Source organism: Canis aureus, chromosome 31, assembly GCF_053574225.1.
Source record: "Canis aureus isolate CA01 chromosome 31, VMU_Caureus_v.1.0, whole genome shotgun sequence".
NCBI classification, from domain to species: domain Eukaryota; kingdom Metazoa; phylum Chordata; class Mammalia; order Carnivora; family Canidae; genus Canis; species Canis aureus.
The window spans coordinates 9,391,813-9,419,734 of NC_135641.1; the positions used below are offsets into that span (position 1 = coordinate 9,391,813).

General features: G+C 40.8%; 1 protein-coding gene across 13 annotated transcripts in view; it reads left to right on the top strand.

The window, feature by feature from the left end:
• Positions 1 to 27,922, top strand: part of SEMA5A (semaphorin 5A) — a 474,025-nt gene that overhangs the window by 207,458 nt on the left and 238,645 nt on the right. For all 13 annotated transcript variants that reach the window (XM_077879611.1, XM_077879602.1, XM_077879610.1 and 10 more), the window contains 2 exons: positions 8,748 to 8,847; positions 24,845 to 24,890. In XM_077879611.1, the coding sequence (XP_077735737.1) occupies positions 8,748 to 8,847; positions 24,845 to 24,890 (146 nt within the window). The remainder of the gene's footprint in view (positions 1 to 8,747; positions 8,848 to 24,844; positions 24,891 to 27,922) is intronic.

The window sequence follows — 27,922 nt, forward strand, 5'->3', positions numbered from 1 at the left end:
ATTCCAGAGCACAGATATTTTGCAAAACTTGCAGTTAGTGGATTTTTGCAGTGGTGAACCTGTGAAAGAAGGATTAAGTATTAAAATGTCATTGCAGAGGAAACATATGAAGAGGCTTGATGGAGCATCTGACCCCTGTTGAACAGATACGTGATTGAACACAGAAAGGATGGGAAAAAGCACTGTTAGCATTTCAAAACTCTGTGTTTTATGTGTCATGTTTACAAATAAAAATGGAAATGAAAGATGCTTTACGCCTTCTTAGTGTACTGGATCCTTTTTGCTTTTACCGGCGTAAAAATGCTTTATGGAAAAAAATGTTTTACTTTCCCTAATTGGTTACTACTGAATATTTTTGTTTTAGTTTTAAAAAGTAATATCAGTTGAAGGTGCCTGGGTGGCTGTCAGTTAAGCGTCTGCCTTTGGCTCAGGTCATGATTCCAGGGTCCTGGGATGGAGCCCCCGTGGTGGTGGCATCAGACCCCCTGCTCATCAGGGAGTCTGCTTCTCCTTCTCCCTCTGCTCTTCCTCCTGCTTGTGCTCTCTGGTGCTCTCTCTCCCTCTTTCTCTATGGCAAATAAATAAATAAATAAAATCTTTAAAAAATTAAATAAAAAAAAAAGCCATATCAATTGAACATTTTGATCATTTCCTGTAGCAATCTTTTGAGATTTTTTCTCTCTAATTTAGTGTCTTTAACATATATATATGTATATATACAGATATATAGATCTTATATACATTTTTGCAAATACATATGTGTAAATGTATGTATTTACATATACACACATGTATATATACAAATGAACATATTGATGCCTCTAGATACATGTATAACTATATAAATCTGTATTCAGGTATACATGTATATGTAAAAATACACTTAATATACATATTTATATATCTATATATGTATATATGTGCAAATAAACACACGGTACCTATAATTTATACATGCCAACATACAGATGAATATATTGAGATCTAAATCAAGATATAGACATTTTAGGCCCTTAAAATACTATGATTTAGAAAGTTTTGTGTGCTCAGAGACCACACAATGGTATTCCCATTTGGATGGATTTTCTACTAGTGCTGTGATGAAGAAGAATATAGATTGGCAAAGAAATCACTGGACTTGGGATTTTCCACTTCATCCTCATTGGCATGTAACTTTGGGTGGTCATGGAACTTCTTTGCCCTTAGTTTTATAAGCTATAGAGTTGGGCAGTGGATTGCGGGATAGCCAGTGTCCTGTCCTACTATACCTACTTTGACTCTGTGGAGTTCTAGATAGCAGTTATAGAGAAAATAATTGGTCTTTACATTTGGAGAAACAAAATTGGCCTGGTATTTTTCAGTCTTTCTAGAAAGCTAAAGTAAGGTGAGTAGAATATTGGCATATTTCTGCATTAGCTGAGGTAGTAAATAGGACTTGTCTTGGAGGAAAAAATGACAGTGTATCTTCCATTGTTGGGATCTTCTTCCATGGATGCCTGTGGAAGGACCCTGGTTTCTTTCTGCTTTTCTCTGGGACCTTCTTTCTTCCAGCTGTGCTCTACCCAATAGGCAGCTTGCACTGGAACATTCCTGCCCCCCATCTGAAAATTACCACCTCTTCCATTCTATCTAATTTTGCTCTCTTTCGGTGGGTGGCAGCTACCATTTCTGATAGATTAATCCATGCTGATATATTACTAGGTGCTAAGGATTAATGTGCTTTATACATTCTTGAGAAAATTGATTTTTAATTTGGACCTCATGGCAACACTGCCTTAGTCCTATCCTGGGTTTAAATTCCAGCTTAGCCACTTACCGCTTATGTTACATTTGGCAAGATGTGTAACTTGTCAAAAACTCAGGGTTTTTTTTTTTTTTTAATTTTTATTTCTGCACGAAAGATTATAGCTCTAGCTTCACAGGATTATAAACATTAAATGAAATAAGACACTGTTAACATGTAAGGGTATCTCCTGTAGTTCCTGAAACTAAGTAAACACTGATCATATAGACAGTAACCAAAAGGAAAAAAAAAGTGTTAATAGGAGACATCAGTTTTTCTGATATATATATTTTTCATAAGCATAAATGATGATGAACTTGCATCTTTCCTCTCTGGCGAAGTGTTTTCCCTGGCTTGTCACTCGACAAACACGTGAGGCTTAGAACTGAAATCTATTCTAATCCCTTAAAGGATTTCGGGCAGGACTCCGATAACTGAAAACCTGGATGTATCTTATTTTGGGGGTGAAACATGGCATGGGGTGCTAGGACCTGCTGCCTGAAGCACACTTACCTTGCTCTGAATGATCGCGGTTGGAGGAACATGCCTGAAAAAAGCAGATGAGAAAGGAAAAGGAAGAAAATTGGTAGCGGTCCAGCGACGGTGCAGTAAACCAGCACTGACCTGCCTTGCTATTCTTTTTATGGCTTCTTAAAAATTCCACTCCTTTGTTTTCCAATCATGGTTTAGCTAAGATTGTCTTGCTAGATTGGTCATGTAATGCACTGAAGCTGAAAAGGACGTCCATGGAAGGGAGATGCATGCCACCTGTAAAGAGTAATAGGTATCTTTGATGTAGAATGGTTTCTTTCACAACTTGGGGAAAGGTCAGGCAGGGAGAACTTCTAGAATGCTCAGCCAAGAGTTTACTCTGCACCTCTCCTCCTCCAGCCAGCACGAATGACCTTCTGGGGAAGGTGAGGACCCAACCCTTGAGTTTTCAGGACATTGTCCTGTCCCCTTACATCAGAGCTGTGTAACCTAGACTGCTGAACCATCCAGCCGAAAGACTCTGCCTGCATCCTCTCTTTCTCCTTCCAGAATGTTCTCTGCTTTAATAAAGCTGATCAGTGCATGATTATTGACATTTTCTCCTGCCTTCATTGCACCAAGACCCTTGGAACATAAAACCTAACCGGTGGCAATGGGAACACTCTTTTGTTTAGATCTTAACTGACTTGTAGATCATTGTTATTCATAATCACAACAGCAGAAACAATCGATGCATTATTTATTAAACTGAGTGGGTGGCAGTTTTTATTTAACAGTATACATCCCTGGGAATCAGTTCACTTTCAAAATGAAGAGGATGTTGATTTTTTTCTTTCGTCTTATTACTTTTCAAATGTGTAATGTGTTGCTTGGGAAGTTACCTGTTAGGTTTTTCCAGTATGGGTTTCAAGGCTTCCAAAGAAGTTTCTCAATCCTGCTTTCTGGACTCCTTAATTGACTGACGTTTGGAGTGAAGAATGGAACAGGCTACCCGGAGCCACTCTTATTTGACCCGAAAGGTTTCACTGCTCAGGTTTGCCCACCAGTCAGCATGGTCTCCTGACAGCGAGTGCTGTAGGCTTCAGCTCTCACAGGAGCCATCGATCTGGTTTTCCCAGCGACTGTCAGGTTCTGGACCTGCCCTGGGCTTCCACACCAGAATCCCCTGTGATACTTATTTATCAGGATCTCAAAAGCTTCTTGGCTTATAAACATGACTACCTTCAGTATCTCTAGAGTGTTTGAATCTCTATTTGATAGTAACATGTATTCTTTTTAAAAAGATTTTATATCTTCTTCTGGGGCTAGGTAGGGGGTGACTAACTTGAATCTGTAAGCTTAAGTTTCTAGTTTATCTATACCATCATTGGGACCAAATTTGTTAATGCTGACACTTTCATAAAAGATATTTCTTAAAACTGTAACACTGGGTTTTTTTCCTTTTTTAAAAGATTTTATTTTATCTATTTATGGGAGACAGAGAGAGAGAGAGAGAGAGAGAGAGAGAGAGAGAGGCAGAGATATAGGCAGAGGGAAAAGTAGGCTCCCTGTGGGGAGCCCAATGCCGGACTGGATCCTAAGACCTGGGATCATGCCCTGAGTTGAATGCAGATGCTCAGCCACTGAACCACCCAAGCGTCCCAACACTAGGTTCTTTTTAAAGTTGGATCAGTATACTTTTTAGTAGAATCTTTACAAAATGGGGTGCGTGGGTGGCTCAGTCAGTTGAGTGTCTGACTTTGGCCCAGGTTGTCAATTCCGGGGTCCTGGAATTGAGCCCCACATCAGGTTCTTTGAAGAGAGCCTGCTTCTCTCTCTCCCCTTGCCTGCCACTCTGCCTGCTTATGTTCTGTGTGCTCTCTGCCAAATAAATAAATAAAATTTTTAAAATCTTTGCAAAACAATCATATGGGTGCTTACATAGTGGTAAGAGAAAGAACAAATGTATCTTTGCAGCTACTTATGCAATAGAAAGTCATTGCCAGAGGCCCTGTTTAAAAAGCCCTATTTGTGTAAAGAATAGATTAGCTAGAATGATTGCTATCAAATATTAAAAATTATCTACAAAATATTGAATTTGAAGTTATAGGCTTCATGTTACTACTTAACTTCCAAACACGGTGGTATTGGCTGCCGTGTTTAAGTTCCATTTTATCAAGTGTTTTTTTTTTTTTCCCCAGCAAGATCAGAAGAGAGAAAGATGAAAAAGGTAAACCCATTATTTGGGAGAAATGAGTGTCTATTAAGAAAGTTCATGTTACTGAAAATTATATTCTCAACCTACCAGGTGCTATGTGCCGTCCCCTGCTCTCTTCTGTCACCCTGACCTTTCTGTGGCTTTTGCTGAGCTTGTTTCCCACCACCTGCCTCATGGTCAGACTGTCCTCACCTGCCTTACTTGACACTCTATTCTTCTCGCTTTCTGTATCCCTAATGGTTCTTTTTCTTTTCTTTTCTTTTTTTTTAAGATTATTTATTTATTCATTCATTCATGAGAAACAGAGAGAGAGGCAGAGACACAGCAGAGGGAGAAGCAGGCTTTATGCAGGGAGCCCGACGTGGGACTCGATCCCGGGTCTCCAGGATCAGGCCCTGGGCTGAAGGCGGCGCTAAGACTTCTGACATTAAGCTTGTTGATCCATTTTGTTTTTCTGGAATAGACCCTATCTCATATGACACACTGTGTGTGTGTGTGTGTGTGTATGATTTGCTAATACACAGCTTTCCTTAGCGATGTTTTCAGCCATGTTCTTAAATGAGGTTATACAATGATTTTCCTTTCTCATAATGTCTTTATGCAGCCTTACTAGCAAGATTATCAGGATCACAGTTGCCTCCCATCTGCATTAGGAAGCTTTATCTCTTTGCTCATCTCTGAAATAAGCTGTATAGAGTTGGGATTCCATGTTCTTTAAGGGGTTGTTGGAATGCACATGTGAAACTGAGGTACAGTTTGTCAAAGAAGGCACAGGCTCAGAGTTTACTATACATTTTGTCTTGGGTGTTTGACACTGTCATAACAAGAGTGTAAGGAAAATGTATTTTGAAAGGTTATTTATGTATACTTCCAGACAGGGAATTTATGTATACTTCCAGACAGAGGGAAGGAGCCTGGTAACATGGGAGATATTAGAAGAGAGAACAGGTGATTTAGGGAAGGGACCAAAGGAGAGGGAAGAAGTGGGATGAGCAGAGGAGGAAGGGCTGGTCTTGGCATAGAGGAGAGAGCTCTGGCCCCTGATCTTGCCAGGAAAGTGGTGGAGAAGGGGTGTTGGGACAGGCGCATTCTCAGTTAGGGATGAGTTGGTGCTGGAGCTTTCTCCCCAGGCCTTCATGGTAGTCCGTCAGGTAGAGGCTGTGTGATATGCAAAGTCAGGACAGCCAGACTTGGGGGAATGCACAGGAAAATCAAAAAAGAAAGAAGAGGATGTGCAGATCACTGAACTGTGATCTAGTGCTGACCATAAAAATCCCCTGGAAGCATTTTGGAAATTAAAATACAGAAAAGGGAACAATAGTGATAAATCTATATGTTGTTCGCTTGTCTTTCCCTGTCTGTGTGCCTCGTTTTATTATTCGACGGTGTTTTAGGAAGCAGTGTAGCCCTCCTCCTTGCTCAGTGTAGGAACCAAACCTTAAGTGCGTCTCCTCATCCTGGTCGCTGTTGGCCACTCTTCCCGTTTGTCTAACAGAAAAGAGAGACTCATGCATGAGAGACAGGTTCACTGATGCTCTTCTAATGTCTTTTTGCAGCCCCCTCTCCCCTTATATGGCTCATGTTTCTACCCCTCCAGTGCAAAGGTCAGCCTGTGCCTCTCTGTTCTGGCCTCATGAAACCTCCTGTTCTTCCCCCCTTGAGTCAACATGTGTGCCTGGCTCTGGGAGCTGTAAGTTTGGGAGAAGAGAGCCCTAGAGGGACACTCAGGAACAGGGACTCAGTCCGGGGCAGGGCTCCCTGGGCATGAGTTTCCTGCCTGTGTGATGAAGCTCTTGACCTAGAGAGCTCTCCAGGCATCTCTAGATGTTAGCCATGCTCAGCAATGGCTCTGGGGCCATCCTTCACATGTGACCTTTCCTGCTGTTGCAGCTGAAACTGTCCTCTCTCTCTCTCAGACCACCCTCACCTCCTGATGCCTGTGTCTTGTCATCATCGTCTTCCTCTCCATTCAGTCTTGGAAAGATTTTGTTATCTTCAGCTTGTTACCTGAGCCTCACCTCCAGTTGGTTATCAGGCCCATGAGGCTCCCCCACCACATCTTCCTTCCATTCGCATAGCCGCTACCTAGCGTGTATGCTGGTGCTTTCCAACAGCTAACATTCCTGCCCCCATCCTGCCCACCAGTGGCCCAGGCACTTTCCTAGGATACCTGCTTTCACCTGTCAAGTACTTGCTTGAGAACATTTCAAAGCCTCTCTGGCATGGGTGAAGCCAAGTCCAGACGTGTTAACCTGTGAGCAGATATTTTTACAGTTATATTTAAAGACGCCTGCCAGTGGTTTCTTGAGTTACTGTCCCTTTCTCTCTTCTCTGTTTACCTTCTCTCCTTTCATTGTTCATTCTTCTTCTCTTGAATTCACTAACCATTGCTCTTTCATTATTGCATCATTCATTCTGGCCTCCCCCATTTAGGGTACTGTGCTGTGTGCTTTGCAGACAAAAGAGCCTTTGGCTCCCTCTTCCAGAAACAGAACTGATGAGGCATGGTGGGCAAGAGGGTGAGCAACATGGAATATGGCCTAGGGGCACCATGGCATCCCAAGTCTGACTGTACATATGCAGTCAGATCTTTCCTTTCCTCTTATCTAGGGCCCCCATCATCTCTTCTTTTTATGTGTGAGTACTTCCTATAATATTACAAATACCTGTAAAGATCTTCTATTCAGGAGATCCCTGGGTGGCTCAGCGGTTTGGCGCCTGCCTTTGGCCCAGGGCGCGATTTGGAGTCCCGGGATCGAGTCCCACGTCGGGCTCCCGGCATGGAGCCTGTTTCTCTCTCCTCCTGTGTGTCTGCCTCTCTCTCTCTCTATGTCTATCGTGAATAAATAAATAAAATATTAAAAAAAAAAAGATCTTCTATTCATAGACACTGTGCTTAAAGATACTAGCGCTAGTTCCCTAACTGAATTACGAACTCCTGAGCACACCATTTATTAACAACTTTTTATAGCTCCAGGGCTTTGTACATATTCTACTATAATTAAGTGTTTTCTTTTAAATGACTTGGCTATAAAATGAGTAAATTTATAGAAACTTCTAAAAAGAATCAAGACACATATTAAAATTTCAAAGCCCAAATACAAGTCTCTATAGAACTCAACCCTGGTTTCCTCTATGTGGACTAGAACAGCTTTCCATCCATGATCTTTTTTTCCCTCAATAACTTGTAGCAGAGAAGTGCTATACAGAGCCAATCCTGGAAAATAATCCATCTCAATCACATCAACAAAGGTGTTTGTGTGGGACACGTTATGTGACGTGGGCATATTTCCATATTAAATCTGGTTTTGGCATCTGCTTTTGTTAAAAGACATTATTCCTGTGCGATACCAATGACTTTGTGGATGTGACATTTGTCATGTGCCTCTTTAGTCAGTGTGATATCACTCAAAATCGTAAATTCAAGAAAAAACTGACAGATGACATGGCTAATTGTCAGGAATAATGATAAGGCGAGGCACAACTGGCAGGCAACTCCCAGAGTATTTTTGTGGTATTAAAAATGTGCTAATAAAAATTGCAAAAATGGCTCCTGAAGCAGCATTCTCTTGCTCTCCAATGCTGTCATGTTACAATAAATGGACTCTAGGCTGGAGGCCGTATCATAGGAGTCTTGTGAAACAGTCTTGTGAAAAACCTGTTTCTAAAGGGTGGCTATTTCTTGGTTTCCCTTGGGAAAAAAAATGCCAGCAAGCCCTAGAAGTAACTAGATTTCTCATCTAGAAAGTTCTGTATGTGTTTAACATGCCTGATCATGGGGCCAAAATAGAAACCTGAAGACAGGGACCTAGACTGTTCACCTCCAAGGAGGGCTCCTGGTACCCCTGTGTTTGTCCTGGATTCCCCAGGAGGGCTTTGTGATTCTCAAGTCTTCAGTTCTTGCCAGTGAGCACACACAGGAAATGGTCTTGTTGGCATTCAGTATTCCCTTGATGAAGCCTGTGAATGCTGCGTGATTTTCGGGCCAGGCCAGAGCCCAAAGGAAAATGCACCTCTGGCTTGTAAATCACACCCAAGCGCGGATGCTTTGCTCACTCTTTATTGGGTGGCTGCCCTCTATGTTTTACACATTCTCAGTATGGATTATGTGACATTCTGATGGAAACTTCCAGTGGCCCCTAAGCGCTCACGTTAGGGGACCTCCAAATCCTCTCTGAAATGTAATGTTTGCTACCTGATGTGCACTTTTTGTGGTCCCTGGAGGAAAAAAATCATTCATTTTTATCTTTTCATTTATTTATTTTTCCTATTTAGAAATTGGCCCCTGGTTACGGGAGTTCAGAGCGAAGAATGCTGTGGATTTCTCGCAGTTAACATTTGACCCAGGACAGAAAGAACTTGTTGTAGGAGCAAGGTGAGAGATCTTAATGTTTTGCCACCACAGATAATTTTGGATTTCATTTGACATCGATGCAGCTACACATGAGCTTCTCTGCCATAGTTGATGAGTGCTAAGTAATACTTCTAAGAATGAAATATGGAATAAGGGTACCATAAAGTATGCTACTAATAACAGGATGACACCTGCTCTTTGTAGCAAGGTGCTACACCCATTTATTGGGTGCTCCTCATGTGGCAGGAACTGTTCTGACAGGAACTAATTCATTTTTTTCCATGAAAGCTGAGAGGTAGGTATTGTCAACATTCTGATGGTAGAAATGAGGACATTGAGGCAGGACATACTATGATGTCTAATAAAAGCTGGACTCAAGATTTCAGATGCAGGCATTTTTTACTCCAGTCTCGGTATGTTCTTTAAGAAAATTCTAGAGTCAAGAGGTTCATTTGACATCCATTCCGATGCCTATTGTTACCTTTCTCTGAGACCATGATTACACCATATACCAGTCTATTGATAATTCAAGGAAATTGTTATTATTTACCTCTTTTAAGGTCCTATATCCAGGTCAACACTTGACATTCCAGTTTAATGAGGAGGCTGCTAGAACACCATCAGAACAGATCTTGAATTGTTGCTCTTCTATTTATCATTACTTCTTCAGAAAACAGGCATAATCCTTGCATTCAAATCACTTATCCTGCCAATGTGTTTTGAGGATGATGTATGAAAAATACTTCATACCATTTTCTTTGGAAGAATGCTAACTTTGAAGAAAGAGGCCATTTGGACTCTTCTGGCATTCTAGCAAAGCACTTTGGGCACTGGAATGGTTATATCTCTTTTGGTCAATTTTACTAGATTATAAAACATACTTTTCATAGCAAGAGAGTATATGCAATTTCCACATATAGCTGAGTGAAGCTCAGTCTGACTTATACTCTGGGCACTCTAGATAAACACTGAAAAGTTTCTAGAATAATCGCTTTGGCTCTCAGATCTCAAGGAGCCCTTGTGCATCCACCTAACCCTTGAAGACATTGAGGTGTATGGGCACAACTTCAAAAGCATAGACAGAAGTTGGCTTAGTTCCTAGCACTGAGCATGTCACCTGCATTTCTTTTGATATTTTGGAGTTGACAGTGAGGACAGAGTGGTTTGGTTTACTTGGTGTACTTGGACTTACTTTGGCATGTGAGGAATACATGGGGGACTTCAGGTGCTGACTTCCAACACATTTCATCACTGGGAGCCTGGACCGTATGTTGCAGGGGTTTTAATTTGTCCTCTAGCCTCCAGATTTTGTCCTCCTCCTGTGTACCATGGCCAACGCCATCTTTTTTAGAATGCACCCCCACACACTTTGGTAGCTCCTGTTGGATAAATGCTCGCGCTTTGGTGTTGCCCACCACACCCTCTGCCTTGTGGTTGTGGTTCCACATCCCTTACAAACTCCGCTTTTTTTCATTCTCTCATAGCCCAGACATGTGGAGTTATTTATATTGCCCACCACTGTAAAATGATTCTTTCTTATTCTGGGATTTGGTAACAAACTTCTTTGCTTTCCTGGAACATTACCCCTTCCCCCAAGTTCTCTTACTTGTTGAGCTCATATTTGTAGTCAAGAGTTCTGGCTCAGGAGTCTTCCCCTGGGCCTGAGTTCCTCCATCCCCTGCTCTACGTGGTCTTGTTAGCACACTTCTCATCTACCTTCCTTAACTGCATTACTGCATTATTTTTTGTCGGGTACCACCCACACCCCACCTGCCATTATCAGATACTGACTTACCAGATGGCGGAGGATGTGCTGGTCTTTTCTTTGTTTCTCTAGAATGTAGCATAGTTTCTCCCCTGGCAGAAGCGTAGAGATACCTGTTGAATCAATATATCTACTTCAAGGATGTGATTTGTATCTGTGCCACTCTGCGTCTGGGAAGATCCTCAGGGGAAAATGGATTGGGTTTTGCAGATTTATCCCAGATTCCCATGTCTGGGCAAGGACACAAGGGCGTGGCAATCTTTAGCCCCAAAGCTAACCCTTAGGGAAAATGAACTCTTATTCTTAGGCAAAGGGGAAGGAGTCAGCTGCTGGTGTAGAAGGTGCAAATATGACCTCAGTTGGAAGAGCTGAAACTTCTGTCCTTCATTCAACCCTAAAGAAATTTGGAAAAGTTTTGCCTGTGAGCTTGACTTGAAAGACTCTCCATTGTTTCTGGAGGTGTGTGGTGCTGCACGAACAGGACAGCAGCACACACATGCTACACCCTGCGGGTGTTTGGCTTTTGGCGAATGACAGAGATTCTCCTAATGGATGTGAAAAGCCACTGAGCACATTGGCACTTGGAAGAGATATGTCATGGTCCTGTCCTGATGGGAGACAGCCCTGGGGAACTGTCCACAGGGACACCTGTCCCTGAAGGTATCCATCCCAGTGTCCCTATGTCCACATTCCCAGTCCAGCCATGCTGGAGAGAGATCAGATTAACCACTGAGTCCACTTGGCACATGGTATGGCATGGTGACCAGGAACAACAGGATCCCCGGACTTAGCACATAAAAGTCCAGGAGGCACAATTTAAATTTGAATTTCAGGTAAGCAACCCCAGGAACATAGGCTCTATTTTCTGTTCCGGAACACTAGTACATGAACCTCATAGGCATTTGATAAACAAGGAAAAGGAAGAAAGAGACAGACTGGACTTGCTCAGTTGTGTGACCTTAAGCCAGTTTCCATGTCTAATTTTCTCATCTTTAAAATTGATGTAATTATTTCTACCCCTGTCAGCTGTTGTGAGGATTTAATAAAATAATCCATGAAAAGTGATTGTCATAGTAAGAGGCACGCAGTAAGCGGGCAGCAGTGGGGTAGCTCTGCTGGATGTCCATGGATTTTGGCATACGTGTGCATGCACGCTTTTGGCAGACATCACTGAGTGAGGAATTTTACTAGGAAACTTGATGGGATTAGGCTCAGAAAGTTTGAGAGGGAGTGTGAGCCAGTTATAAAACTTTAAAAATAACTCAGCCCTCAGATTCCTGTTTGGGAGGGTTTGACCTGGCAAAAAAGTATACATAGCAGGTGCATATTTAAGAAATCTGTAATGGTTTAAATATGAAACGTGGGAAAATACGATAATAGGCTTTGTTTTCTTATGATGAACACTTGGCATTGCAAAGCCATTTATTGGGTTGTTTCACTTTATGCCAGTGACACTTTGTTTCTGAAATTGAATTCAGTTAAAGATTCTTTGGACTCCTCACAAAAAGTTCATTGTGCTGCAAAAGGAAGACCTCCCTTTAAGTGATTTGTGGTTATATAGTCCCAGAAGGTACTTGCATCTTGAGTTCGTGGAGATTCTGGAAAGATCCCTAAATTTACTATTTCCAGGGTGCACATTATCTTTTATATTATTTTAATAGCATTGACATTCATATGTTGTTTCACCAAAGGGTTCTATGAAAATTAAAATAGCATTTGGGTTTTTAATGATGAGACTGAAGCTTTTTAGAAAATACAGTTAAAGCATAAAGAAAAAAACCACAATTTTGGAAATAATCACAGTTTACCTTTTCAGTTATTTTCCCACATTATTTAATTTCTATTTGTTTCTATGATTTGAATAATATTTCAAATGAATATGAATGATTTCTTTGTCAAACAGCCTACTAAAGGCAGTTTCCATGACATTTTATTGTATTTTTCGTGATCTTTTATATATAGGAAGAAAAATTCCAAAGTAAAGAAATATGTTTTGGTATAGAGGTTTTGTATAATAACTATAAAAATATTGATATTAATAATAGTTCACAAAGTTGACGTAAGTCTAAGTTCTGTTGCAGATAGAATTGTAATGCTGGAAATAAGCAGGTGATTATATTTTTATTTTCCAAATGAATCTGTCTTTAGTGTGCCAAGTTCACTGCAAGGATGATAAGTGATTCTGCACTAAATTCAAGTTACTCTAAATGGCAACAAACTTGCTTTGCATCCAACCTAGTGTTTGATTATAATCAAATTATAATTGGGGCATTTACTGATTAACCACATTTTTATAAAGCATAAAGCCATATAGTAGTAATGAAAAAAGCCTCTCATCAAAGAGAAGTGAATTTCTTTCCTCTCTTTTTTTTTTTTTTTGGTCTTTCAGTTGATTTTTTTTAAAAAAATAAAAGATTTATTTACTTATTTTAAAGAGAGAGAGAGAAAGCTCAGGGGTGGGGAGGGGCAGAGGAAGAGCAAGAGAGAGAATCTGAAGCAGACTCCGAGCTGAGTGCAGAGCCCAGTGCCAGGCTCAGTCTTACAAAACTGAGATCATGACCTGAGCCAAAAACCAAGAGTTGAACTCTTAACTTACTACACCAGCCAAGCGCCTCTCAGTTGATTTGTGACTATTTTACTCTTCTCTAACTAGCTTCAGTGCAATATAAACATATAAATTGAAGGGCATAGTCTCATAGCCTGTGATATTTCAATAAGAACCCTCACCCATAAGCTTTCATACAAGCACCTTGGCTTCCAGGAGGCCCAATCATTTGCCGGTTGTTTAAGGTGGTAGGATTGAAGCTCATAGACTCAATACTTGGGTTGGGTCACAATCACGATTGATGATAATTGTAACAACTTATGACCTTGGAGATTTCACATTTTAATTCTATTAAAGTCACATAATGAAATGGATGCATTAGGGAGAGATCAAGGGAAAGGGTAAATGGGGATGAATGAGTCTCCTTGTACACATGACCTGACATGAGGCCCAGCCCAAAGCTTTGCACCTTGCCCAGAGCCTTTTGCCTTTGCCTGTACAGTTAATGGATATATGGACTATCTCCATAAGTGGGAAGATATTTCCATACATTTGTCTATATAATAAATTGTATAGCTTTCTAATGAGCATGTTTATTACTAAAAACTAAAACAGAAACCCTAGTGCTTCCAAGGCAGAACTTGATCTTCCTTATAGTCACAAAAACTAGCCTTGAAAATTTTTAATGTTTTATTTTCAAGCATTGTTTTTCCCATGGTTTGAATCTGCAAAAATAAAAATAAAAAGGAAAGATGAACTTGCTTTTGTTATGCTCCCACTGAATTTGCTTTAAGTATTCAAAGCATCTGTTCCCATAAGATCACATTGAATGAATGGGCAGGCTTTTATTTAATTAGACTAAGTTCTCCTTTAAGAATGATTTTGCCACTGGATCTAAACAAAGAGCTGAATTTTAGATTCATGTAAAGTCTTTTTTTTTAATTGACCAGTGTTATTCACTCTTTTTTTTTTTTTTTCCCAAGGTAGTGGTGATTTTTAATTGCTATTTTCATTTTAAAGTTTTACCTTAGAATTAATCTGTTGGAAGCAGCATATGATTAAAAGGAAAAATGGAGATTTTTTAAAAGATCAGCAGTTCTGCTTCCAGTAGCCACGATGTTTTTCTGTTTTCCAAAGGATACTTTCTAGTTAAGTTTGCACATTTAAGGTGAACTCCTGCTGCGTGGAGTGAAGTCAGCAATTGGGAGTGAATCCAGAAAGCAGTAGACCCCCATAATGCAAAGAAACCCAGGGTAGTGATGATGTTTACATTGTATTTATATTAATTATGATTTAGGGAAAACAGCTGGTAATGAAAAAAATGGATGGCACTTTTCATTCCTGATCTTCACCTGGAATTTTTTTTAAAAAGATTTATGTATTTATTTGAGAGAGAAAAAGAGGAGGAGGACAGTGGGAGGGAGAGAGAGACTCTCAAGTGGACTCTCTGCTGAGCACAAAGCCCAACTCAGGCTCGATCCCCTGAGATCCTGACCTGAGCCTAAATCAACAGGTAGACTCTTACCCGACTGAGTATTTTTTTTATCCTTTAGTTTGTTGTTTAAATGTTTTCTTTGTGATTTTCCTTCTCAGTATTGGCACAGGATTTGTAGATGTGTGTTTCTCTTAGGATTCTCTTGGCTTATCTTCCTCCTTCTTATACCTACTAGTCTCCTTTCTTCCAGGAGGCTCATTTGATTAATTAATCTGATCTGTGTTAAAAAGTCCTACTCATTGTCTCCTGGCTTTGTTACCTTTTGTCCAGAAATATTTGCCAGACTTCAGGGTACCTGAGTATCACCACTGTTCATTCAAAGTGAAGCTTCTTCTATCCCTTGTTCCCAGTTCTGCTGACACAGTGGGAAAGAAGGGGACCAGGAGTGTGAGCTCTTAACCAAGAGGTGGTCTACAGACACTCTTGTGGGAAAGACTTTTGCACATCCTGTTCTTTTTGCTGTTAAAAGAAAAAAAAAAAAAAGAATAATCTCTGTGTTTTCTTCCCTGCTAGAACTGGGGAACAGTAAGTCTAGTGGAACAGTTATTTATTTAGTTATAAAGTCCTTTTTTTCCAAAATGCATGAATGAGCCAACAAAGCAGTGTAATAAAAATTAATCATCCTCTTTACTTTGAGTGTATGTGTCTGCTGCAGTGTTTGAGTGTTGAGAGCTTTGCTCCCAGCCAGTCCCACGTAGGGTCCATCAGAATTTATTAGTTCACTCAGTTACTCTTTCATGACTGTTCATTCATCAAATATTTATTGAACCTACTTTATGCCAGGAAGTATCTAAGGCACTGGGGAAACAAAGATGAAGGGTAGTCTCCACCTGATGAAGACTTTATAGCCTAGCAAAAATCTAGTGCAAGGCTGGCAAGCTGAGGCACCAGGGTTGGCTCCTGTTTTTGTAAATAAAGTTTTATTGGCACGTAGCCACACCTATTCAGTTGTATATTTCCTGTGGCTACTTTTGAGCTTTACCGGCAGAGATAAGTGGTTGTGACTGAGACTGTCCTTGAAGGCAAAGCATTTGCTCTCTGGCCCTTAAATAAAAAGTGCTGACTCTTGGCTGGTGGCTGTAAGGGAAACACAAGCAATTGGAGTTGCCCATGGAGGCCTGGGTCGGAGCCCTGGAAAGCCTACAAATTAAGACACATGATGATCTTTGGGAGTGAAAAGGATATACTGAGAAAGTGCTCTTTCAGGTGGGCCTTGGAAATGCAGGAGTCTGGCAGATGGAAGAGTCTTCTTGCCAGAAGGTTCGTACCCTGAGGAACCTTGGAGATCCTGATGAAGCTGAGAAGAGCTCAGCTTGACTGGACCATTTGGTGACTGAGAGGGGAAGTAGTTGCAGGGGAGGCAGGAGTTTTAGGTAGAGTCAGATCATGGAGGACCTTGGACATAATCCTCCAGACCAGTGATTGCAGTTCTGGCAGTCATGAGAGTCGCCTACAGGGCCTTACAAGAACGCAGATGTCCAACTTCAGTTCAATTGCAATTAGACTTTCTGGAAGTAATGTTGGAATCTTTGGTTTAATCAAAATTCTGAGGATCTACTAGACTGGAAGATTTGAGAACTTGTGCTAAGGGCATTAGAAATTTGGACGATTTCTAAGCCTACATATTTAAGTGCTCAGATTTGCATTGGGAAGATACTTCTACTGTACTATGTGCAGAGTGTTCTAGAGTTTGAGGATTTCAGAGGTAGGGATGGTACTTGGGAGCTGTGGATCAGGTGTCAGAATGTTACTCAGGCAGTGGTGGTGGGAATGGGGAAAAGAGTCAGATTTGAGACATATTTCAGAGCTGAGTTTGACAATGATTGATGGTGACTGGAATGGGGTGGCAGAGAGCAAGGCTCAAAGGTGAGATTTGGAGCAAGATTTGGGAGTGTGGCTTGTTGTGATGGCATTAGCTAGCCCTAAGCATGTGGAGAATGAGCTACAATTTGATTATTTGAAGATACATGAAAAAAAAATTTTCCACTTTAACTATGAAAATGACCCAGAAAAAGAATTGTATATGGAGATCACTTGAGGAGTGAATATTCCTAAGAAAGCAGAGGTTAAAGGAATCATAAGATAGTTCAGTTGGTATTTTTTTAAGTGAAATATGATCTCTATCAACTGAAAAATGGGAAGGAACAAATCAAATACCCAGTGGACTCACAAAAGCAGAAGTTGTGAGTTAAATTTGGAGCAATAAGTCATTATCTGTAATCTTTAAAGCACTGAGGGATTTGCAAGTAATATTTAGAACATAATAAAATTTAAATTATCAGCGTGATTATTAATAATATTGATTAATAACTTTGACCCTAAATGTGCTTATGGGAAAAAGTTTATGATTTTATGTCTCTGCAATTTGCTAACAGCATTGGTCTTAATTATTGCATAACTTTCAGAATCCATCTTTGTTATTTCATTTTACTTGCTAATAACAAGAAGCTCTCCCAACTATTTCGGTGCCTTTTTTGTCTTTTTTCTGTGCCTTTTAATATGGGTGTTTAAACATACAAGAATGTTATTAAAATGATTTGTTCTTATTTTTGATGAATTCTTTGAAACTTTCCTAATAACCAAGATTTTTAAAGGGTTTGAAGTAACCTTTTGGGGATAAGGAAGGAAATAAGTTGATGCAATTTTGGGGAAGTTTATACTGGACACGTATGTTCATGACAACAATAATAAGATCAGAATTTTTAAATTTTCATAGCCTAGAGTACATATACTTATTATTTTTGAGGAATAATTTTGACAGAAGAGGTAGCTCATAACATGAGTGTATTATTCAAACTGTAATCTAAATGTAGTCCAACTGAATAATTAAAAAAATAATTAAATCCTTCAAAATCTGTGGAAAAAGCACACAAAAGAGATATTTTTAGAATGGTTATAACCTCAGAGAACGTAAAGGCTCCTGGAATTTGTTTGGATAATGAAAGTCTCTGGAAAAACAATTTTAGATGGATTGGTGAGCTACCTGAGTTGGTTAGAGGATGAAATTAAATCTTCAAATTCTTTAAGGTTATTGATACGATTTATATATTTTTTACATTTAAATAATACAATAATTTTTATAAACGACTTTTTAGTTTTGCTTTAAAAGATATAGTTATCACTTTTCCTTTACTTCAAAATCATGAGCTTATATTTTAATATTCAAGCCTACCAGTGCAGTTGAAAATTTGGGCTTTGGGGGGGATGCTGCTCTTTCAAGCTCTGTGCAGTCACCAGCTGATGACAGTTATGATGGAACCCTGCTGTGGTGAAAAATCAGGGAGGAGAAAGTTGACCCAGGTATAGGTGAGGCTGGCCTCTCAGTTGACGTCAGCTCCAGGGCGTGTTTTGTCTTCAGATTGTTTCATGATTGGCTATGGTCTAAGCTTTTATTAAAAAGAAAGAGAAGTCATTCTCATCATTGTTTAAATGCATTTGATGGATTTAGTTGCTATCCTGTCTTCACCTTCTCTTAGTGCAAAATGCATACCTGTCTGTCTTCATTATTCGGTCTTCTGCTCCTCAGTTATAAGCAAGCCTCTAATCTACATGTTCAATAAGAGCCTGGAGTTTTCTTCTTTGATTTTATAGCTATATTCATCAGAGACCAATTGAGTTATTCTAAGAGAATGTCATTTTAAAACACCTGTGTCTTTCATAATTAATGGAGGTCAGAGTTAAGTTTTATAGAGTCTCTAGATAAAATGAGTCATTTAGTTAATATGCTCGTGATGGCTCAACCTTTTCTTTAATGCCGGCTGAATTTTATTACTTTACATGAAGACGCAAATGAACTTCGTCTATTAAGGCCCGCACTGCTCCCTCTGAGAATATGTTGTTGTGCTTAGTGATTTGTTGCTAATAGGCCACTGGGGGATTGATGGGAGGCAGAGATGAGTTATGCAATCCTACAATCAATAAGAAAGAAACTCTGGTGAGGAGGGCGAAAACACATGCAGATGTCTTGTGGGGAGACTGTCAGTTTTTGTCTACCAAATTTAATGGCTTTGTGATTTGAATTATTCAGTCTGTTGGGTCTATGTATCTCTCATATATTATTACTCCTAAAAGTAATACAGTTATTACATTTGAATGCACAATGTCAAATTTTATTTCAAGGCGTTTGAAAAAAAGGAGATGCATACCAAGGGAAGAAAAACACAGACTTTTATTTAGTGTCGTCATAAAACCGAACCTTTGCAACATGGCAAACTCTTGCTGTGTACTTCTGTTAATGAGAGGGGAGAAATGAAAATACAGAGTAGTTCCCTGTAAGCTGTATAACTAATACATTCTAAAAATTCTGATCTCTTAACCTCTTGCACCAGTGCCTTTGTCCCTGAAGAATGGCAATATTCCTTATTACTACCTATTTACATCTCAGGGTGTTATGAAGATGAATGAGACCACTTAAATGCTTTGGGTGGCTCAAAGCATTGCTCTAACTAGAGAAATTGAACCGGTATGAAACATTTTGTTAGCATTCCCTGTTGGCAGGGAGCCAGAACCATTACTCCTTTTCGTTGGAAAGGTTGGTAGCCTTTCTCGTGAACCTCACATATATTGTTTTTCCTCATCTGTGTGCTCACAATTGCAAGATAAAGTGGTTGCCCCTTCTCTAATTCCCTGGAGAACAGCCACTTGCAGGGGACCATAGATCTTACTTTACTGTGCAAGTGGCCCAACATCTGGGAATATCAATTTTTTTATTCCCCTTAGAAGATTTTCTTTCTTTGTGTAATCTTTAACTTCGTAGGTTGTTGACCTCAAATGTGATGGATCAAGCTATCTTGGGAGATTTCAGGTCCCTCATGTTGCTAGCTGGATTGGAACTTTTCCAATAGCAAAAATGGACTCAAAGTTGTACTTGGAACCAAATAGTTTGAGGAAAGGCGTTTGCGAATAATAGAATCCACACAGTGTTTTATCAGGTTCTTAGGTTCCAGGGAGGTGATTAGGGAATTCCACAAATGTTTCATTTGTATTTCATTTCTTAAAGGTATCTTAAATGTTTGAAAATTATGATAGATAAAGTGAACACTAAAATGTTCCATGTTACATATTTCTACCATGGGAAGGTCCAGGAAGGCATTAACTTGCCTACTTGGATTTTGTGTAGACCACAGTCATGTATTAAACAAATATTTGAGCGCCCCTACCAACTCTTTGTCTCAAAATCAAGCAAAAATTAGCAACAAAAATGTAACCAACCAATGCAAAGATCAACCTTAAACAGATGTTGAAGCTCTGCAAAGTTACAGATAACATATTTCTAATAATTCTAGTTTCAAAATTTTTAAGTTAGCTTATTCAGTTGACTATAATTAACAAATATTATATGTAGGTACTTGTTGAATGAGTTTGTGTTCATAAAGAATTATCCTTCCAGGGCACCTGGGTGGCTCAGTTCATTAAGCATCTGGTTCTTGATTTCGTCTCAGATCATGATCTCAGGGTAGAGAGATCGAGTCCTGTGATGGGCTCCAAGCTGAGTGTGGAGCCTGCTTAAGATTCTCCCTCTCCCTCTGCCCCTACCCCTCTGTCTCCCTCTCTCTAAAAAAAAAAAGAAAAAAAGAAAAAAGTATTCTCCTTCCTTTCTTACATGCTAGATTTCATTTAAAATTATTTTGAAATATGAAATATTAAAATTATTTTAAAATTATTTGAAATTTCATTTAAAATATTTGAAATACTCAAAATATTTCTCAGGAATTTATCAAAATATGTCAGGATAATAAGTCATCCAATGGTCACATATTTCTGTAGCTCTCTTAACTATTTCATATCTAAAAAGGGTCATGGTCTCTTAGAAACTAAAAGATTTAAATATACTTAAGGTGTGTGACTTAAATATATTGAGAGGTGGTATAGCTTAGCTCTCTCATGTCCTAAATGAAGAAACATGGGCACTCTTAAAGTATGGGCAGGCAGTTTCAGGAAGAATTTGTGGGAAATAGGGAGAAAGAATGCACCATTTAATCAGCCAGACCAGTAGCATTAACATGTTCGACTAATGGGGAGACATTTGTCGCAGTCAGATCTCATCCCAGGGCTGAGAATCAATTACGCAGCATCAAAAACTGGCCATTTGCAGTGTAAGACTTGAATCATCTCAAAATGATATGTAGATGCACCTGTGAATGAACAATGAAGCCATGAAATAATTGTGGTTTAAGAACTATTACTGTGTGTCTGTGTGTGTGTGTGTTGTGGGAGTGGGTGTGAGTGTGAGTGTGCATGCTGGTGGAATTAGGAAGGGGTCATGGGATGACCGGTTGGTGAAGCTGAAAGGCACAGTGGGTCAAGGGGCAGCACGGTGTGAGAGGTCTTGATACTAATCCTGGCACTTTATCTTGTCTTAATAATCTTGAATAAATCACATCACTTCTTAATATGCAGACTTTTCCTCATTGGCAAATTGAAGGTGTATACCCTCCAACGACGACTCAGCTTTAGAATTCTTGAATTCTCTGCCTGTTTTTTTTTTTTTTAAGATTAAAAAAAATTGAGGATGGTTTAAAAATAATGATGAATTTGCATCTTGCAACCTAGAAAATATCAAAAGAAAAGCTCTTGTGTTTTTTTATTGCTTCTCTTCACTGGAGCACTGGGCATAGTGGCAGTAGTGGTGGTGGTGGTAGTGGTGGTGGTGGCATCTCATAATTACTGTGGCTCTTTCTCTCCCTTTCCCTTCGATTTACCTATTGTATGTCTCTACCAGACTGATTTCTTACTGGCCAGATGGTAGTAAGGGCACCATAGTTGGTAGGAGTTCAAATAGAGCAAATGGCTGGAATTCACCAGCAGTGGTGGGGGCAGGAGGGCTAGTTTTCCAGCCCGACCCCTGATGGGCAGAAAAAGCATGGTCAGTGCAGTTAGTTTTGCTTGGGGGGATGTGGACTGAGAATGTGGCGTGTTTCTTAACACAGATCAGTGTCTTCCTGTCTTGGTCTGTTGGGGCTGCTAGAACAGAACTTGACAGACTCCGGTGGCTTATGAACAGTGAAAAATTTATTTGTCACAGTTCAGTGGTAGGGGTCCGAGAGCATGGATGGCTTCTGGGGAGGGCCCTCTTCCGGGCTACAGATGGCCGGCATCTTGCTGTGTCCCGTCCTTGAGTGGTAGAAGGGTGAAGAATCTCTGGGCCCTCTTTTACCAGACCATTAATCCCACTGATGAGGGCTCCACCCTTCTGACCTAATCACCTCCCCAAAGCCTGCCTCCTAGTACCATCACCTTTGGGGGTTAGGATTTCAATATAGGGATTTTGGGGAGATGTGGACCTGAAAGCTGGACCCATAAGTTTCAGAGAATGATCTCTATACCTCCTCCAATCCACTCCTTTGAACTTTCCTCTCCACTTATCCTGTCCAGAGCTCTACAGAGCATGGTGGACACTCCCATCCTTTTTCCTCAATGGTGAGAAGGTCATTCCAGCTCTGAGTGTGTGTATGAGAAGTGCCTTTCTAGAAAGTTTCCAGATACAGATGCATGTGTGCATGTGTACCTGTGTGTGTATGGCAGGGGGGTGGGTGTATGAGAGGGAGAGAGAGCGAGAGAGAAAGGGAGACAGGGGTGGGGAATGTGGTGGCCTTGCAACTCATCAGACCCCTTAGGTACTTAATTGGCCAAAAATATAAGAATATTTTTGAATAAAAAATAATTAAAATAAAGAATAATTTCTTTTACTGAAAGTATTTACAGAAGAAGTCTTTCTTAAAAGAGCTAGTGAGTTGAAGCATGTGATGATTGTAACCCAGAACCATGACAAGATGAACAATGCTGTCTTCTGTTCTAAAAAGCCCGCAGTGCCATACCGTCCCTGGTGACAACAGCCCCCGCACCTGAACAAGAGAGTCACGCTGCCTTTTACCTCAAATCCGAAAGGGCTGGACAGCAGAAGTTCTCTTTCCTTCTCTGCTCAATGGAGAACATACTGGGAATTTCAGTGTGTCTGGAAATTTCAGTATTTTCAGTACTTCCAATAAACTGTCTAGAAGTGGCTACAATTGGTCGAGTGCCTGCGGTGGCGCAGAGACCACTCTAACTGTTCTCCTTGGATGTAAGGCTCACAGCTGCAGGGAGTAGGTGGGCGATTAGCCCCCCCACCCCCCAGAGAGAAGACCGAGGTGGGAGTGCTTCCCGCACGAGGCTGGCACAGCCTTGGCTCTCGCAGAGCTACTCCTAGGCACACGGGGACCCTGCTCGGGCAGGAGGGGCACAGGCCCGCGGGGCGCCTCCTGCAGGCCAGAGGGCAGGGAGCCCGGTGCTCCGTGTGCCTTATGGCCAGTCATTGCCTTCTCCTGGGAGTCGCGCTGGCCTCGGGTTCCCAGCAGGCGGAGGCCGGGCGCTTCTGCGAGTGCCCGCGCCCCGACGCCTGTCCTTCCCCTGCAGGAAGAGGTTTCTGTTGGAAGCCTTGCCTCAGCTTGACTAAATACAAATAGATGCTGCTGTCACGTTCCCTCGTCAAAGGCATCCTTAATCCGGGTCTGCACAGAGGGCTGCGAGAGCTGTCTGTGATAAGGGGGTGGGGTGGGGGGGTGTCTTCCACAAACAGCTTAGCGGCGGAGGTGGCATGTGCCAAGCAATGCTTCTGGGAGCTTCTCTGGCACTATTTCAGAGAGTAAATTGGAGGTTCGGAAAGAGTGTGGTGAAGAGGCCACTGAAGTGGTTTGGCGAGGCAGCTTCCACTGAGTGTAGGATCATGGTACCCCCCGTGCTGGGGGACAAACCCCAAGAAAGCAGGGTGCCCAGGGGGCAACACTGGGGACACATGAGACCACTGATAAAGTGAACTTGTGGGGCGCCTGAGTGACCCCGTGGGCCAGGTGTCTGCCTTTAGCTCAGGTCATGATCCCAGGGTTCGAGATCGAGCCCTGCATTGGGCTTCCCCCTCGCTGAAGGGCCTGCTTCTCTCTCTGACCCTCCTCCCACTCATGCTCTCTCTCAAATGAATAAATAACATCTTAAAAAAATAAAAGTGACCTTGTCCCATTTCTTTCTCCAAGCATGCACACGCATGCTACTGGACCCTGGCTTCCATACTGGCTTTGTCCTCGCATCCCTGCCCGCTCAGTAAGGATGTTTCTCAGTCTCCCCAAGGTCATGCCATTGGCCTGACTTGGCCATCACTTGTCACTTCCACTAGGACAGCCTGGCCGCTTCTGACATCTACGCACCTCCCCAAATAATGAAAATAATCTACTTTAGCATCTGGGTGGTTGGGAAACTTTCTTTACTCTCAGTGCCATGGAAATAATCCTGGGGCAGCCCATGATACAAAACCACAGCTTCTTAGAGATCCTTCCCACACTCATGCATTCATAGGGTCTGCTCTCTGTTATGTACGCCGGGTCTCCAGCAGTTACTGTTTGCATCCGGGCTAACCTTCTCCTCCATGGTCCCTGGCATGTGGCTCTGGTCACACCGGCTCCTCATCTGCATGATGTTAGGGTGGCATTTGTGATTTGAGTCAGAGGCCAGAGCATCTCCCAGGAGGGAGGCCAATTTGTTTCTGAAAGTTATAGCGGTCAAGTCCAAAGCCTAATTGTGATGGATATTTGTGTTCTCCCCCATTATGCTGATCTCGACTGCATATTTCATTGTTCTTCACTGTCATTGTTGAAAACAGATAGTTTCCTTTTCTCTGATTTCTTGTTTCACACTTGGCCAGCCAGAGGGGACTTTTTCAAACCTTTGCTGGCAGCCCAACAAGTTTCTGCTTCTAAACTTACACCGAATCCATCCAACAGGAGAGAACACTCTAATACTCAGACTGTGGTTGAATTCAGAAGCTGGATGTGCTGTAATTGTAAATCATGGTGAATGTAGGTGATCTGTAAGAATGAAGACTCATGAAGAATGGTTTTGCATTGTCTTATTTCAACTCGGATGCAGAATCCATTGCCTGTGTCCTTTGGTCCATTCCAAGTAGATCAAGAGTGTCAGTTAATAATTGAGATTTACCTTAGTGTCACACACACACACACACACACCATTCCCTGACTTTCTTGCCAATCCCACATGTATACCTGTTGACATAATGAATGCCTCTCTGAACTCTGAGGTGCAAAGAAAATACATCCTTAGCCAGAGGATGCTTTGGAAGCCAAAAATCATCATTACTTTGTTTTCCCTTATTCTCATAATTTTAATGACCTGTAATATTCTAAGTCTATTAAAAATAAAACTCCTCTCTTTTTGTATTTTGTAGAAACTACCTCTTCAGGTTACAGCTTGAGGATTTGTCTCTGATCCAGGTAGGTGCAATTTATCTTTCTCAAGCTTTCATTTCCAGCCCCAATTAGCTTACTGTTTGAGGGTATGAAGACAGATGCGTGCAAAGGTAGTAATCATGACTGAGCGAGGGCTCATTTCCCCAGCAGGCCAGGCTGCAGGACTCTTGGCTGCCCTGCTTGACATGGGTCATCACCTGCTGATACTCCTCATTGGCCCCTTCCTCTTACTGTGCGGCCTCCCTTCCTTTCATGGGCATCATCCTGATTTAGTCTTCATCAAACAATAGACAATTCAAAGGACACGCCCTCAATGTCTGGGAGCACCTTTTCTTGCTCGTTAGAATAATTGATTATTTAGTTTGCTGCCTTCAGCCATCAATTTTTTAAAAGTCAATTTCTTTAGAAAAAGATCTTTGTTTCCTCCTTATTATTTATAATGAAGTAAATATAAATATGATGGTTAAAAGCCACATATAGCAAAGAATAAGTGATGATAGGTAAAAATGCAGTTTACTTACTTCCGGTTACATAGTTTGAAGAAGGAGTCTGAGATCCTTCTGCCTGAATAGGATATTTATTTTAGTGGCAGATGTGAGTCACAAAAGCCCACTTTGCCCTCCAGGGTTTTAGAATTGTCTGGTAACCAGGGTCTCCTTGGACAAGGCAAGAGTTAGGACATGAATATCTTCCTTGCCGAGCATCTGGAACTCCCAGTGGCATGTGCCAGGACTCTTGGGTGGTGTGCAGCTTGGGACAAGTTCTTCAACCAATTTTAATGTTACCCTCGTGTACTAGAGCTCTAAGAAGTAGTGGAGAGAAGTTTATGTTAGTTTCTTCTCTACATAATGCTGGTATTTGCAAGTATCCAGGAAACTTTAGAGCAAGTGTTTATTTAATATTAGACCGTTTATTCACCAGGGCTTCAAAATAAGCCAAAGCTAATTTTGGTAAAAAGCAAGGGCTTTGAGGATCTGTAGACCTAGTTTTGGGATATAGCTTCAAGCATCCCGGAAACTTTGAGTTTCCTCATCTGGGAAATGGCCACAAGGCCCTACTATCCTCATGCTGTCACAGCTAAAATTAAATGAAGGTGTGCAAAAGGGAGAAGGCATAGTGATTTCTCAACAAATGTTAATTGGTTTTGTTTTTAAAAGTGATAGTGATAAATAATGACTTATCATAATCATTTCATCCCACTGTCAGTGAATTAATGGTCTTGCCACTGCAATTTAGGATGTAAGTCTTTTAAATGAATTGATTTGTTGGTAAAATCATGAATGTATTAGTAAGAAATCAGAATGATCAGTTTAACCAAAATACTGTATTTTAAAACTCTGATTTTCAATAATCATTATGAAATGTATAGATCTTGAGATAGATCGGAACTATATATTATGCTTGTTTTGATTCTCACGGTATACTAGATTGTCTGCCGCAGTGTGTGTGTAGGAAAGTGGAGTGCATAGACACATTTGTGGGTACATACTCATTTTCTCGTCTTTTAGTTGTCTTGGCTGAGAGGGTCTGGAAGCATTGGTGTCCTAGTAGCAATGAGCACATTTAGTGTATAATTCTTGGCTTCTTCTTTTTTTTTTTTTTAAGATTTCATTAATTATTTGAAAAAGAGCCCAAGAGCAGGGTGTGGGGAGGGGCAGGGGGAGAGGGAGAAGCAGACCCCCTGCTGAGCAAGGAGCCCCTTGTGGCTGGATCCCAAGATCCTGGGATCATGACCTGAGCAGAAGGCAGAAGCTTAACCGACTAAGCCACCCAGGCGCCCCTACAGTGCTTGGTTTCTAAATTTAATTCTCCACTAAAAAGAACCAAATTTCTTGGAGAAGTATCCAGGGCCTGGGCAATAAAAGTCCCAGATAAGCCTGGAGGATCTTGTTGTTTCAGAAATTAAGGACATATTCAAAGCATGTTGAGTGCAGGTCAGAAGTACCCAGGAGGCAGCTGGAAGTGGGCTCAGTAAAGAAATCTGGGACAATGTGATTGCTAAAACAAATAATGATGGTATCAGATCATAACACGTTGAATAAACTAAGAATCAATGAGGACGATATACTAACATCGAAATAACTGGGTATTCCGATGAGGCAGAGGGCCCATTCTTCTTCTGTCAAATGCCGGCTGACAAATACTGAATAAATGACTTAATTACAAAATTAATATTTGGCAACCACGATACTAAAAATTGATTCAGGCACAAATGATCAACGGCTGTGAAATCTATGGATGAGACTCGGATGATGACAAGATATTTATATAGCCTCAGAGTATTTACCGGAAACATATGTATTAATCATAAGAGGACAATTGTCACTTGATGGTGAAGAAACCCAGGCAGTCTCACACCATAGCCGAGTACTCAAAGGCCCCGTGGTGGGACAAAGAGCCAGAAAACGTGTCCTTATTCCATGTATGGAGAAGGACACAGCAGGATTTCCTTGATATTCGGACTACATATTATAACCAGTTTGTCAGGAGAAACCATCACATAGACCAAAACTGAAGGGCATTATATAAAAAATTGGCCTCTGCTCTTCAAAACTCACTAGGCCATGAAAGGCATAACAAGAAAGAAGAACTAGTCTCTCATCAAGGAGAAAAAAATGTCATGGCAATCAAATGATACACTGGGTCCAACTTGTATCTTGAAACAGAATTTTTTTTTTTAAATTATGGATGCTATTGGGACAATTGACAAAATTTTAATGTCTGTAGCTGAGGTCATAGAAGTGTATTAATTTTCTGATTTTGATAACTGTGATGTGATCATGTAGGAGAATGATCTTGTTCTTTGGAGAAATCTACTGAGATAAGTCGGGGTAAAGGGGATCATTTAACTTATTCTGAAATCATTGAAAAAATGGTAATTCATGCCCATAGAGACAATCAATGATAAAGCAAATGTGATAAAATAATTAATGGGGAAATCTAAGAATTTAGGTGAAGAATTTAAGATAGTCCATTATGTTTTTCTTGCAACTTTTCTTTAAGTTATTTCAAAATAAAGAGATGCAAAGAATGGGACCATGTGTTTGTCGTTGACC